Source organism: Pistacia vera, unplaced genomic scaffold, assembly GCF_008641045.1.
Source record: "Pistacia vera cultivar Batoury unplaced genomic scaffold, PisVer_v2 Contig45, whole genome shotgun sequence".
In the NCBI taxonomy this organism is placed as follows: domain Eukaryota; kingdom Viridiplantae; phylum Streptophyta; class Magnoliopsida; order Sapindales; family Anacardiaceae; genus Pistacia; species Pistacia vera.
In genome coordinates, this window is record NW_022196279.1 from 478,373 (window position 1) to 492,057 (window position 13,685).

The 13,685-nt window shown below is 34.9% G+C and overlaps 1 protein-coding gene across 3 annotated transcripts; it reads right to left on the minus strand.

Annotated features, from left to right (window-relative positions):
- Positions 1 to 10,484, minus strand: LOC116144648 (serine/threonine-protein phosphatase 4 regulatory subunit 2). 3 transcript variants are annotated; one of them, XM_031430106.1, is made up of 9 exons: positions 10,330 to 10,484; positions 9,519 to 9,805; positions 9,437 to 9,482; positions 7,829 to 7,909; positions 2,326 to 2,374; positions 2,067 to 2,163; positions 1,516 to 1,568; positions 862 to 924; positions 1 to 593 (listed from the first exon to the last, which is right to left on the minus strand). In XM_031430106.1, exons 2-9 carry the CDS (start codon positions 9,787 to 9,789, stop codon positions 318 to 320), a joined length of 936 nt encoding a protein of 311 aa, XP_031285966.1. In that variant the 5' UTR covers positions 9,790 to 9,805; positions 10,330 to 10,484; the 3' UTR covers positions 1 to 317. The 3 variants fall into 3 exon arrangements, with proteins under 3 accessions (XP_031285966.1, XP_031285963.1, XP_031285965.1); XM_031430103.1 differs by having other exon boundaries at positions 9,437 to 9,805; XM_031430105.1 differs by having other exon boundaries at positions 9,437 to 9,808; positions 10,330 to 10,482.
- Positions 10,485 to 13,685: the final 3,201 nt, after the last annotated feature.

Genomic DNA, 13,685 nt, shown 5'->3' on the forward strand with positions numbered 1-13,685 from the left:
AATTGTTTTAGCATTCATAAACTTACCAAGGCGACTGAAACATTTTAGATTTTATAAGCCAAGAATCCTCAATTCTCATGGATCAAAATGCATAGCATCCAAGGAAATACAAGAATAGCAATATTTTGTGGTGATTTCATGTAAAAAGAATCTAGCATTTTCCTTGCTCCTTTTAGTTGAAGGTTTACCAACCCCATCATTCAATACAACTTGTAGAAATATGAACCTCAGCCATGTCCCTCTCTAAGCAACAATTTATGGAACCATGAGATCTGTAAAGACGGGTATGAAATCAACTGGAAAGACTAACTGCAAACCTAGGAATTCGCTGTCGGTGTGGCATTTGTTTCTGACGATCCGACTATCTCCTCTAAAGCTTCCATATCAATGGTCATTTCATCATCAATATCACCCTGATCTACCTCGGCCATTATCTCGTCCCTGTCTTCAACGATAGGTTCAACCCCATTCTGTACTGAATTTGATTGCAACTGGAGTTCTTCACTTGGTTTTTCTGCTTCATTTGGAGCTTGCATCGGTGTTTGCGGATATGGATCGGTACAAACAGTCAGTGTGGATGTCACTGACAAATTCTGCAAACCAGCCAAAGGCAAAATAATAAGCTAAAAAATAGAATAAGAAAATGAACTAAGGTAAGCCAAAAAACATGGCACAACTGTTCTCTTGAATTTTGGAATTCATAGCATCTTATATTTTCAAAATCTCCAATTTTTAGCTCCTTTTATCTGTCAAGTAGGGTACACCGTGACTTCATTACATTGACGGCACCAAATGTGTCAAAGGCTCACGCCAAAATAAAAAGATATAAATATATAATAGATGTCTTATCAAGCAACATACTTTTTCAAGTGCCAAAGCAAGCTTTGAGAGATTTGGATAGATACTTCGTGCAGCCAAAAGGATCTGTTCAATACAAAACCCAAATTAGAAGATAAGATAGAGTCCATTAGTAGCAAATGTTATTGCTGTATAATATATAAAACCGAGAACAGAAAAGTATGGTAATCAAACCCTAGATTTTGTTCGCAGGTAATGCTTTTTTTTTTTTTTTTTTTTTTTGGTAATGTTTGATTTGAAAATTTCATAATGTAAAGGGTACTATCAAGCTTGCGACCATATTATTGATCTCTTTTTAAAACTCCAAATAAAGTGACAAGGAAAAGAAAGAAGAATTAGGGATTGGGAAAATGGAGAAGGATACTTGAGAAATTGGGAGATAGTTTCAGAACCATGAGCTGAAGGAAAATCAGGGAGTGATGATATGCAGAAAAGGAACTCAATGGTCAAGGAAAGTGGATGAAATTCCAATCAGAGCACAAATTACATTGGTCCACAGTGGTCGAAAGTAAATATCGTCTTCAAGATAATTATAAAACTACATTTATATAGAAATTTGGACATCAATGTCAACTTTCTCAATTTTTGGTAAAAATGGGCATTTTCTCAATAAATATGAACAACTATATGTATGAAAATGTAGACAAAGATAGTAACCTCACAAAGCCTCTGCAGGGTAAATGGAGGACCTTCAACGAAAGATAGAAGTGCTGTAAAGCATAAAGAAACATATGTAAATAGTTTTATCATAAAAAGAATAAGTCTCAGAAATTACAAAGTCCATCAACCATTAATAAAAATTGGGCTTCCTATTACCAAAACGTGGCCTTTAAATACTTCAAATTAAAAGAAAGAACAATCACAGAACACACTAAGTGGGCAAAAGAAATCAATGTTAAGTATATTTGGTCTCTCTTATTCATATAAAAAACAGCTTGACCACCTAATCTTTCCATTCTCCTGAATTTTTCTATTTTGCCATAAAAGCAAGATAACAGATGACAGATACCAACTCAATCAATCAGTAATAGGGTAGTCACCCAAGTTCAACCCTTTCGGAATTCACTTCAATCAAAGCACAAGCCTCAAAAGGAACTTGTCTTATCTTATTATCACCCACTTTGTACTATCCATAATTTTCACAGTTGGCCTATTACTCATCTCAGTATGGCAAGAAAAGCAGTAATACTGAATAATTAGAAAAATACCGTCATCCAATTTCTTCAACAGTTCAGGGTAAGTTTCTCCTATAGAAGCAGTCTGCTGCTCAGTAGTCATTTGTGACTCGGGATATTCTGACAGGACCTTCATGATAAATTCACAAGAGGAAGGAATTAGGAGCATCAACTGTAAACTAAAAGATTGCAGGTACAATGATGTATGCACTTCCATTGGAAGAGTTTTAAAAACTGCAAGTGACCATTGTCAAGTAACTTAAGACCCACATACTGGCATACCTCCCCATACCTGCTTCAGCTGAAAGGATAGCATGCTCTTCAGTTTGTCCCAATCATGCCTACAGTAGAATACACTCTATTAATCAAAGGGAATCCATATTTACCACTGCATTTACCCTTTTGTGTATTTTAAATAGAGCACATAAAAAATAAGACAAAAACAAGAAAACTTCCAAAGTATATGACCACAAACAGATTGAAGAGCAATATACTAAATATATGGTGCACACGGTTATATACAGGTACTAAATCGTACATAATCAGTATTCACATCTCAGACCTTAAAAGGACAATTAAGGAAAACAAATTCTCAGCATGGTTCAAAATTTATAACATGACAGCAGTTGTGCAAGCACCATGAGATTTCACCAAATTCAATCACAATCAATTTAATAAACAAAAAGCAGTGGTACACTACTTTATCAAGATTTAATATCAAAAAGGAGCTTTAATCCTTTTAGCTGGATTATTGCTCTGCAGGCCCACCACATAGACTGGTTAAGGAGAGGTCTATCTACGACCAGGAAACTCTTATACTACTCGTTACCTTGCCATTAATATTCAATATCAACATGAACTACCTGATTGTATTATGACAATAAGTTCAGTATATGCATCACAGAATCCAATATTGGATTATATAACAACAGATCAATTGGTATCTTAAAAAGAATAATATTGTTACTAGGATGGCAGAAATAATTAACAGGGGCTTGAATTTCTCTTGTTCTCATTGAGTTCTCTCAAAGATAGCTGTAAATGTTATCCTCTTCCGTTCTTATTCCTTCTTCTTATACTTCTGGAATACACTTCAGTATTTTCCTACATCTATCCAATCTAGCTTTAATTGCTCTAAACCCTAGTCTGAATCATATTTTCTAACTAGCCTTAACCATCCCTCAACAAGCAACAATAAGCCTTAGTACAACTTTAGCATTCATTATCTTATCAAACCCCAGCTCATCCTGACTTTCAGATTCCAACCACTAAATAACCACCAATATCGAGCCTTTTAAAACCTAAATGAAATTATAAGTACCCCTAACCCTTTTCCCCCAAAACTTAGCCCATCACAAAAATAAAAAAGGCACCACGCAAATCTTTCTCACAAAGCAAGGACAACAATGACAGTGGTGAAAATAGAGATGGAATAGAAGCATTCCAGTGAATGCCAGACCAAGTAGTGGCACCATAACAGTGTTGGTGCTGCTGCCTCACTGTTGATAACCAAGGTGAGTGCCTTTATTTACAAGTATGGAGACAATTCAACTTGATTTAAGAAACCACAAGAACAAAAGAAGATAGCTCAAGACATTTCATCGGCTGGACCCAAAGCTAACTCATATTCACTTTGTGCTTGCATAAGTAATAAGAAGGGGGAGAAACGTCTTCCTCCTCTCAAGCATCTAACAGATAAAACTCTATAAAGGAACTGTTTTTAAAAGAATCTAATGGTAAGATGATCCGTTTTGACTTAGTTTGAGTGAATTAAAGATGATTTCCAACAGCCCAAAACACACAAACAATCATAAAATTCAGATATCAAATACTACTCCGCAATAACTCCACAAATTGGCAACACAACAATAACACCAAAGGTGGAATTCGGCCAGCACAATAAACAACACAAACTTCAAACAATCACAAAAGTTAACACAATAGCCAATCTCAAGGCTTAAAGACAATGTCACCCGCCAAGAGTCTCAAACTTAAAGGCTGAGCCACCGGTTTGGATCCACCACCAAGTTAGGCTAAAACTTGGATAAAAGATAGTGTATTTGCTCTCTCAAGAGACTTCAAATTCATTCAACAAGTTTTAACATTACAATAAGAAGTTGGCCTTTATATAGGCCTTACAAAAGTTGCCCTAAACAAGTTCCAATATATGATGCGTTTTCAGAAGCTTAGAGTGAGTTGTAATTCTTCTAAACAACACAAACATACAAAACACACTAAAATACATGAACTAGATAAAGTAAAGGGCAAATTAAAGATAATACACAACAAATAACAAGATAAAATAAAGATAAGTGTCAATGATCTCCAGAGCGTAAAGGCTACGCCACCGGCTATGGAACATCCCTAACAAGATAGAAGCCAAATTCCCAAGGCTTAAAGGCAATGCCACCGGCCAAGGGTCTCCAAAACGTTTTGGATTCCACCATCAAGCATTGAGAGAACTTGGATAACTTGGATAAAGGATAAATAAAAAAACTCTCTCAAGAGCTCTCACATTTTCATTTCCAAAAATTTAACTCTCAACTTCAAAATTTCCAGCCAACCAACACAAATCAAAACATGAACAAGATGAAAGAAGGTAGGAATCTCACTCACCAACCCAAGCTCTAATACCACTTGAACCGTACATAATGAAATGAAAGTGAGATGATGACAACACAACTGCAACTACACAAGGCTACTCCAAGAACAATCAGCCAAAGCTCTAATCATCTTGCGCAATCTCGGCTAAACCCACAATTGTAACTAAATAAATCAACACAACAAGCAATAAAGACAAATACTAAAGTGATCCAAGGCCTAAAGGTTACATCACCAACCAATGAGATCCACCACCAACCCTTAGCAAAAGTTGGATAAAGACAAATAACACTCTCAAGAGCAACAATTTTTCATTCATAAAATCTACCCCTTACAATAAAAATTCACCCCTTATAAAGGCTTTACAAGGTATTGCCCTAATTTAATAATTGATCTAAGTCATCCATATGACACAAAATAAAAAATAACTCTAGTCAATCATATGACCATACATATGTCAGCCTAGAGAGACTGAGATTCAAAATAGTTCAAAATTACATAGAAAAATGCAAACAAGAAATAACATAAAATACTTATAGTCAAATCTTAAGAGAAATCAAAGGATCACATGACTTTCCTCTTTGGTTAAGAGACAATGAACCGTCCAAATCTTCCATCCTTGTCCATGTCAATTCGGGAAAGAGTGTGACAACCTTCATGTGACTTTCCTCTTTGGGTAAGGGACAATAAGCCACCCAAATCTTCCATCCTTGTCCATGCCAAATCGGAAAAGAGTGTGGCAGCCTTTGTTTCCTTGTCCCCTTTGCAATTAATGCTCCCACATGGCCGTTTTGACTCCCCTTCGACTTCTCTTTGGCGCACAAACTACTCCACATGGGGATTAACCCATGTGATGAGATTAACCCCAAGTAAATGAGCAAAACTCACAAATTAGGCTGGATTGGGCTTGGAGCAATTAAATCCATCTTGAGTCATTTTGCCTCCTTAGGCCGAAACATCACTAAGGGCTTTGTCCCCTTAAGCTGGAATTTCACAAGTGTTTTTGGCAACCATGATGATCTTATTTGCATCATCTCACCATCCCCAAACCGATAGCCAAACCGAAATGACCAGCCGAACTTTGGGGACTCTCCTTAGAATAATGGCGAACGAGAAGATAAGGATTGGGACATCAAGCTTGCACATGCCAGATTTGCCTACAACCGATCACCAAGTGCAACAAGCAGTCACCAAGTAATGGCCACACTCCATTTGAGGTCGTTTATGGTATGAATCCTATCACTCTCATTGAACTAATTACTTTACCTATTGATGCCCAAGTGAGTTTAGATGAAAAAGAGGAGGCTAAGGCAATGAAGAAGCTTCATGAATCCATTAGAGTGCAAATAGAGAAATCCAATGAAACGTACAAAAAGAGGAACAACAAGCATAGAAAACCAGCCCACTTCCAACCGGGTGACTTGGTTTGGGTTCACTTGAGGAAAGGGAGATTCCCAGCAAAGAGAAAAAGCAAGCTTGCACCTAGAGTCGATGGTCCTTTTGAAGTCCTTGAAAGGATTGGAGACAATGCATAGAAGATCAATCTCCCAAGTGAGTTTGGTGGGGTGTCGGCTACATTCAACATTGGGGACTTGTCTCCATACTTGGAGGATCATCAACTTGCGCATTTGAGGGCAAATCCTATCCAACCCGGGGAGGATGATGCAAATAAAGCCATCATGGTTGTCAAAAACACTTGTGAAATTTCTGCCCAAAGGGACAAAACCCTTAGTGATGTGTCGATCTAAGGAGGCAAAATAACTCAAGATGGATTTAATTGCTCCAAGCCCAATCCAGCCCAATTTGTGAGTTTTGATCCTTTACTTAGGGCTAATCTCATCACATAAGTTAATCCTTATGTGGAGTAGTTTGGGCACCAAAGAGAAGTCCAAGGGGAGTCAAAATAGTCATGTGAGAGCATTAATTGCAAAAGAGACAAGGAAATATAGGTTGCCACACTCTTTCCCGATTTGGCATGGATAAGGATGGAAGACTTGGACGGCTCATTGTCCCTTACCCAAAGAGGAAAGTCACATGTAAGTTGTCACACTCTTTCCCAAATTGGCATGGATAAGGATGGAAGACTTGGACGGCTCATTGTCCCTTACCCAACGAGAGAAGTCACGTGATCCTTTGATTTCTCCTAGGATTTGACTATAAGTATTTTATGTTATTTCTTATTTGCATTTTCCTATGTAATTTTGAACTATTTTGAATCTCAGTCTCTTCAGGCCGCCACATGTATGGTCATTATTGACTATAGTTATTTTGTGTCATATGGATGGTTTAGATCAATTGTTAAATTAGGACAAAACCTTTTAAAGCCTTTATAAGGGGCAAATTTTCATTGTAAGAGGCAGATTTTATGAATGAAAAATAGTTGCTCTTGAGAATGTTATTTGCCTTTATCCAACTTTTGTTGAGGGTTGGTGGTGGATCTCCTTGGCTGGTGGTATAACCTTTAGGCCTTGGATCCCTTTAGCATTTATCTTTATTACTTGTTGTGTTGATTTGTTTAGTTACAATTGTGTGTTTAGCCGAGATTGTGCAAGGTGACTGAAGCGTTGGCCGATTGTTCTTGGAGTAGCCTTGTGTAGTTGCGGTTGTATTGCCATTATCTCACTCTCATTTCATCACGTACGGTTCATAAGAGTTTAAGACAACTTTTTTAAACTCCAAAATCATTTGAACAGATATTGTTTGGATTAGACTTCTCTTTCCTAAGTTGGTATGATCTTAATGAATGAATAAATTGATGTAGGTTCTTTTAATTGTCAAACAAAATACTCTATAAAAGCAGTAAATTGCTACAGTGCCTACAGCTATTGGCTGATCCACTAGGAGGAGCGAAATACACCCAATGCAAACATCAACATAGGTTCGAGTGCATTATGTTATTCATGTACTAACTACTGCCATGTCAATTTGAAAGTTGATCAAGATGAAAACATAATAAAAGGATTTCTAGGAAGACAATGCTATTGTGAGCAATCATAGTCAACACGGCAAAAAAGAAATCAACCTATTTTCAAGATATATACGAGGATGTGTTTGTACTTTTCTCTTTTGGTTGAAAGGAGGTGCAATATTTGCTTATGCATAATATGCAACATAATATAGCAAGGAACAAATCAATACACAAGCACTCAAATTGCTATGCATTACTAAAATAAGGGAATATGACTAAGTCATACCAAAACTTCCCGGTGGATGCAATGACTTCCAGTGTGTGTCTAACTTCTTCTTCATTAAAATCAGGATTTGGTTCTGGAACTCTGAAATCAAAGTGAAATACAATTTTAGTATAGTTAAAATGATTTAAAAAAAAAAAAAAAAAAAGCATAATGAACAGATTACATAGTACTTTAGTAGGTGATAGATAAGCAACAAACTCTTTGACTGTTACACTATAATGGAACTTAAATAGAATATAAAATATAAATCGGAGAAGAATTTTGATATGTTTCTTCCAAAAGAACCAAATACCAAATACCCTGCTCATTCATTGTCATTTTACCGGGCTAACTTCATAGCATATGACTACAAATTCAAAATTGAATAATTATAAGGAAGTTATGAGGTGGTTCCCTGGGTCCATCATTTGATAACTTCCCCACTCACTAAAAACTCCCCCCTGGAATCAATGACCCTTTTGTGATTTTATGAAAAGTAGCAGAAGCATCTCAACCATGAAAAAACTCCCCACCCAATATGCTAAACCAGCATTGAGCATGGCAATTGTTTTGCATTGAAAGAAGAAATTTTATGATTCCACTAAAAATATGCCAATTGATCAATATTAGCAGGCATGTAAAGCCAAAACACAAAACTTAACCATTTATTTAGATTAATATAACATTTCACTATGTCTCCAAACACAAAAAGCTTCAAACTATAACATGGGTATTAAAACAAAACTAGAAGCATGGGAAAACATAAAAAAGACCAAGTAAAGATAATGATACTTTTGGGAGCATTTGTTGAAAAGCAACCTTTTTGTAAAATTCTTTAGGGTTTTTTTTTGGTACTTCTAAGAGAACCACTTCATCGGTGCTTTCTTTTTTTCTTTCTTCATTTAATTAAAAAAAAAAAAAAGGAAACATAGAAATATGGTATTAAAAGAAAAACGAAGTACAAAGGTTGACCATCTGTCCACTGCAAAGGAGCTACCCCCATATGAAGGAACAAAAAAAAACTATAAAAATGACTCCCAAAACTGTAAAGGTGTAAATAAAATCTGTGAAAACAGAAAAGGAAAAAAAAATCGCAGTGTGATAATCTAATAATGAAACAAAATCATAGCAGAACCCGTCCCCATCATGAAAAATAAAGAAGAAAGATATAGCCTGAAAGTCTTTTTAAACCAAAGCCCAAAGATATGCCAAAAATTTTACTTTCCCCTCATAGCACAATGGCTAGTTCCCCCTTTTATCTTAAGATTATTTTGTTTCTTTCTTGTCAAATCAGCAACAAAAGAGCTAGAACTGCACACTTCCAAAGACCTTTTGCCTTCTTCCCTTTCCCAAAATAAAAAATGACCTCCATAGGTGTAGTAGAACCCTTGGTAAGTGTTCCCAAGAAAGCAAAATTTAGATAAGAGACACACTTGAAGTTTTTTTCTGGAGAACATATCATAGGTACTCCCAGAAAGTGCTTTTCATAAAAATGACTTTCACCCAAAAGCATTTAAAAGATGCTTTCAACACAAACAAACCCAAAAGCACCCTTAATATGCTAAGTAATTTCACAATAAAAGTAAGATATATTCTTAATCCAGCACTATGCAACAAAGTAGCAAGTACCCATGATTCGAGACATCAGCAACCATGTTGTCCTGGTTATGATCAACTAAATGCTCTTCATCAACTGAATGCTCTTTATCAACTAAATGCTCTTGATCAACTGAATGCTCTTTATCAACTAAATGTTCTTGATCGACTGAATGCTCTTTATCAACTGAAAGTTCTCGATCAGCTGAATGCTCTCGATCAACTGAATGCACTTCATCAACTGAATGCTCTTGATCAACTACGTGCTGCTGATCAACAGGATGCTGCTGCTCAACAGGATGCTGCTGCTCAAATGGATGCTGCTGATCAAGTGGATGATGTTCATCAACCGACTGCAGTGTGCTTTCATTCAATGCTGTCTCCATTTACACTCCACACTGGCTGCTAAGATGACAAAAACTTTATGAATTCATGAACTCAAACCAACTAAAACAAGGGATAGTTGCAGTACAATGATTAGAGCGGCAGCCCTGGTTCCATTATCAGGATCAAAAGTTTAAGCAACCCACAAAATTATAATAACATACTTGTTACCATTCTAACATTCAACATCAATTTGATACCTACCATAATAACAAATAAGAAACAACATTAATGTGGGCAACTATGCATTGTCCCAGCAATATAAACTGCCCATAAACGGTCGGCAGCATTCCGGTAACCTTAACGGGCCTGTAGTTCTTAAGTAGTTCGGTACTATAAGTGCCAGTACAAAAAGACCCACAGAAATAACATCAAATAAACAAGCAAGGGAGAAACAACCATTCACTTCCCGCCACAAAAAAAAACCCTAAAATTACAAAAAATCATCTAAAACGTTAAATTTTCTGCTGAGACGTATTCACAAACAGTTGGCGAGCTTCAAAACCAATGAAATGTAAAATCAAAGAGAAAGTGTTACGAACCTCGCACAGTTTCGGTTTTGTGGCGAAGATGGAAGCTTACTGAAGACCGGAGTAAGATTGGATCTAATATGGGGCAAAAGAGACCGAATCGGGTCGGGTTTGGCCCGACTTGAAAAATTACAACGCGACCCGTTTCAGAGGAAGTAAACTGGCGATGTGAAGAAGATTTGATATATATGGACTGGATCACTGAAAGCACCCAGAACAGAAGACGTGATGTGAGTAAAGGCTAAATTACCTTTAGCCCCCTAAGGTTTAAGAAAAATAACATAACCCTACACTTTTATAATTAAAAACATGTTGCTAGACTATGTAAAGACTTTTTTTTTTTTTCTTTCTTTCAAGTTTATGTAAAGACTAAAATGTCTTCTCTAAGTTAAATTTAAAGGAATTTTTACTAATGGCAAGGAGGTATTTGGTAGTTATTGAAAATCACTGTGATATTTTGATTTAGCAATATATCGAGGGGCCAAAAAAAATTGACTCTTACAAAACAAGGCTAGATTTTGTACAAACTTTTTGATACAAAATGAATGGATGAATTTTTACATAAGTAAACTCTATAAGGGCTAATTTAATATAAATTAACGATGAGCCAGTAAAAAAGTTGTGACATATCAGTTTTAATATAAGAGTTTGTATACTTAGTTTGTATATGTAACACCACTCATATAAATATTTAAATAGTTTAAATACTTACAAGTATTTTTTTCTTCTTTATAGATATTTTTGACATTCCATTCATGTTTACATAAACCCCAATTCTGTATTTTTTTATTCAAACTTTATTTTGAAAGATTTGAAACATTTTTGAAAATTAAAAGATAGTTTTCGATGAAGAAATAAGCTTTGTAAGGAAATATATTAGGCTTTAAACCATATAAAATTATAAGCTTGGTATTTTTTTTCCTTTTTTTTTTTTTTTTTTTAATTTTAGTGCCTAGGAATGGCTGAGTGTTTTTTTTTTTTTTTTTTTGATAGATTAAAATATATATATATATTAATTAAAAAATTAACTCATTTATTTTTAAAGAAGAGCTTAAAAAAATATTAGATTGGCTTAAAGGGTTAATTTTATATGCCACCTAAGAGATATTTACGTCAAATTATTAAAAACGATTAAATAAATACATACTCTAAGGGTGTGTTTGGTTTGAATATTACTGCGAATGTTTAAGAAAATATTTTCGGTTGGTTGAAATAAATTGGTGGGTATTTTATATTAATATGTTTGGTTGAGATGAATAAATTGGTGGGTATATTATATAATTTACTAAATCGCCCTCATTTTTAAAATTAATATAATATTATTTTTTTGAATAAATTTTTTAACCCCTTATGTTTGAGATATTGCTAAAACACCCCAACAGCCAAAAAAGTTTAAAACTTAACAAAAACACCCCTACCCACCCCAAGCTACTGTCGGCCTCTTGCCATCATCACCAACGACAGCGGAAGTGGTCAAAACGGTGCACGACCGATGGGATATGGTCGATCATACATCGATATGGCCATTTCCAGCCAGATCCATGATGGATCTAGTTGGAAATGGCCAGATCTACAACCAAAACCAGTCGTTGTTAATGACCAGAGATCTGGCAGTCGTTAATGGCTAGAGTTATGGTTGTTAACAGTCATGATCTAGCTGTCATTAACAGTCAACAGCTGTAGATCTGGCAGTTTCCGGTCATCAATATGGCCAAAAACATTCATATAGGCGCATGACAGCCATTTTTGTCAACTTTCGACAGTGGTGGATGGCGGGTGGCAATAGTCCTGGGTTTCCTATAATTTTTTTAAATATAAGTGCATTATTGTCCAAAAACTTAATTAAATAGGGGTAAAATTGTAATGGCAAATTAATGTAAATTAATTTCAAAATAAGGGCATTATTGTCGAAAAAATTATTAATATGGGGTAAAATAGTAACAAATTAAAGATTACCAGGTAATCATAAAATACCTAAGAAAATTGAGGTAATCAAATTACCTCTTATGTTACCAAAAGTAACTACTATTGTTTTGGGAAGATTACCGGAATCTTATATTACTTCACAACAAAACGTGATAATTAAGTAATACAAAATGACAAATCAAACACGCCCTAGGGGGTTGTTTGGTTTGGAGTTATCCCTCGTTACTGAGATAATATTATCTTATATTACTTGCATTACCATGTTTACTTGTCAAGTAATATAAGATTCTGGTAATCTTCCAAAACTAATAATAATAATTGTTGGTTATATAAGCGGTAATATGAATGTATATCGTCATTTTCTTAGGTTTTTTAATATTACTTAGTAATATTAATTTTGTTTCAATTATAACCCTAACTATTAATTTTTTTTGACAATAATGCTCTTGTTTTGAAAACAATTTACGAAAATATTTATAGATTATTTTGTCATTATATACAAATTTTTTAGGACAAAAACACCTTGAACTTAGAAACAATTACCCAATATTGGTGGTCGGATCTAGCCACCACCACTTGTTGCCGACGTCGGAACAACGCATGACCAACTAGATCTAGTTGGTCGTGCACCAATCTAGCTAGAAATGGCTAAATCTATTTTGGCCGTTTCTGGCCAAATCCATTGATCTGGCCATTAATAGCTAAATCCAAGGCCATTTGGTTGTTTCTAACCAGAATAGATCTGGTCGTTTTCGGTCAGAATAGATTTGAATGTTTCCAGTCAAATCAATGCATGATCAACCAAATCTGATTAATCGTGTGCGGTTCTGACCATAGCAGTCGTCGGTTGGCAATGGTGGTCGGCTTAGGTGGTTGGGGTCTTTTTACTAATTTTTAAACTTTTATTATAGGGTGTTTTAGCTAAATTCTCAAATATAGGGGGTTAAAAAGTAATCTAAATAATAATATTAAAATAGAAGGGTAATTCAATAATCTATATAACATACCCACCAATTTATTCCAATCTAACCAAACACATTTAATATAACATTTCTAATAATCTTCAAGGTAATCTATTCCCCCCTTAATATAATATATTCAGTAATACAACATTCTCTGAACCAAACACACCTTAAAAGTTTTTATATTTATAAGAGGTTTTTGATGTTTTTTAGATTTGTTTTTTTGGTTATTAAAGATGATAAAAAATACTTCTACAAAATTATTAGAGCATTTTTTACTTAACCATCTACAAGGAGCGAATAAAATTAACCTCGGGCTTAAATATTAAAGCCCCTGTTTGTTACACTATTTTTTATCATTATTTTGTTATCCTATTTGGATTAAAAAATAAAATGTGTGTTTGTTTACTTATTGGGCCAATCCAATCTAAAAATTAATCTAACTCAAGTTAGATTTTTTTGTCTAAAAATGGAAAGATT

What these genes read in the sequence shown, in the direction of transcription:
- LOC116144648 (XM_031430103.1), bottom strand. Translation starts at nt 9,789, where the DNA reads ATGGAGACAGCATTGAATGAAAGCACACTGCAGTCGGTTGATGAACAT. An exon ending in GCTGATGTCTCGAATCATGG is followed by an intron (nt 7,910 to 9,436) that starts GTACTTGCTACT and finishes CTTTGATTTCAG; the next exon opens with AGTTCCAGAACCAAATCCTG. An exon ending in TATCCTTTCAGCTGAAGCAG is followed by an intron (nt 2,164 to 2,325) that starts GTATGGGGAGGT and finishes TTTATCATGAAG; the next exon opens with GTCCTGTCAGAATATCCCGA.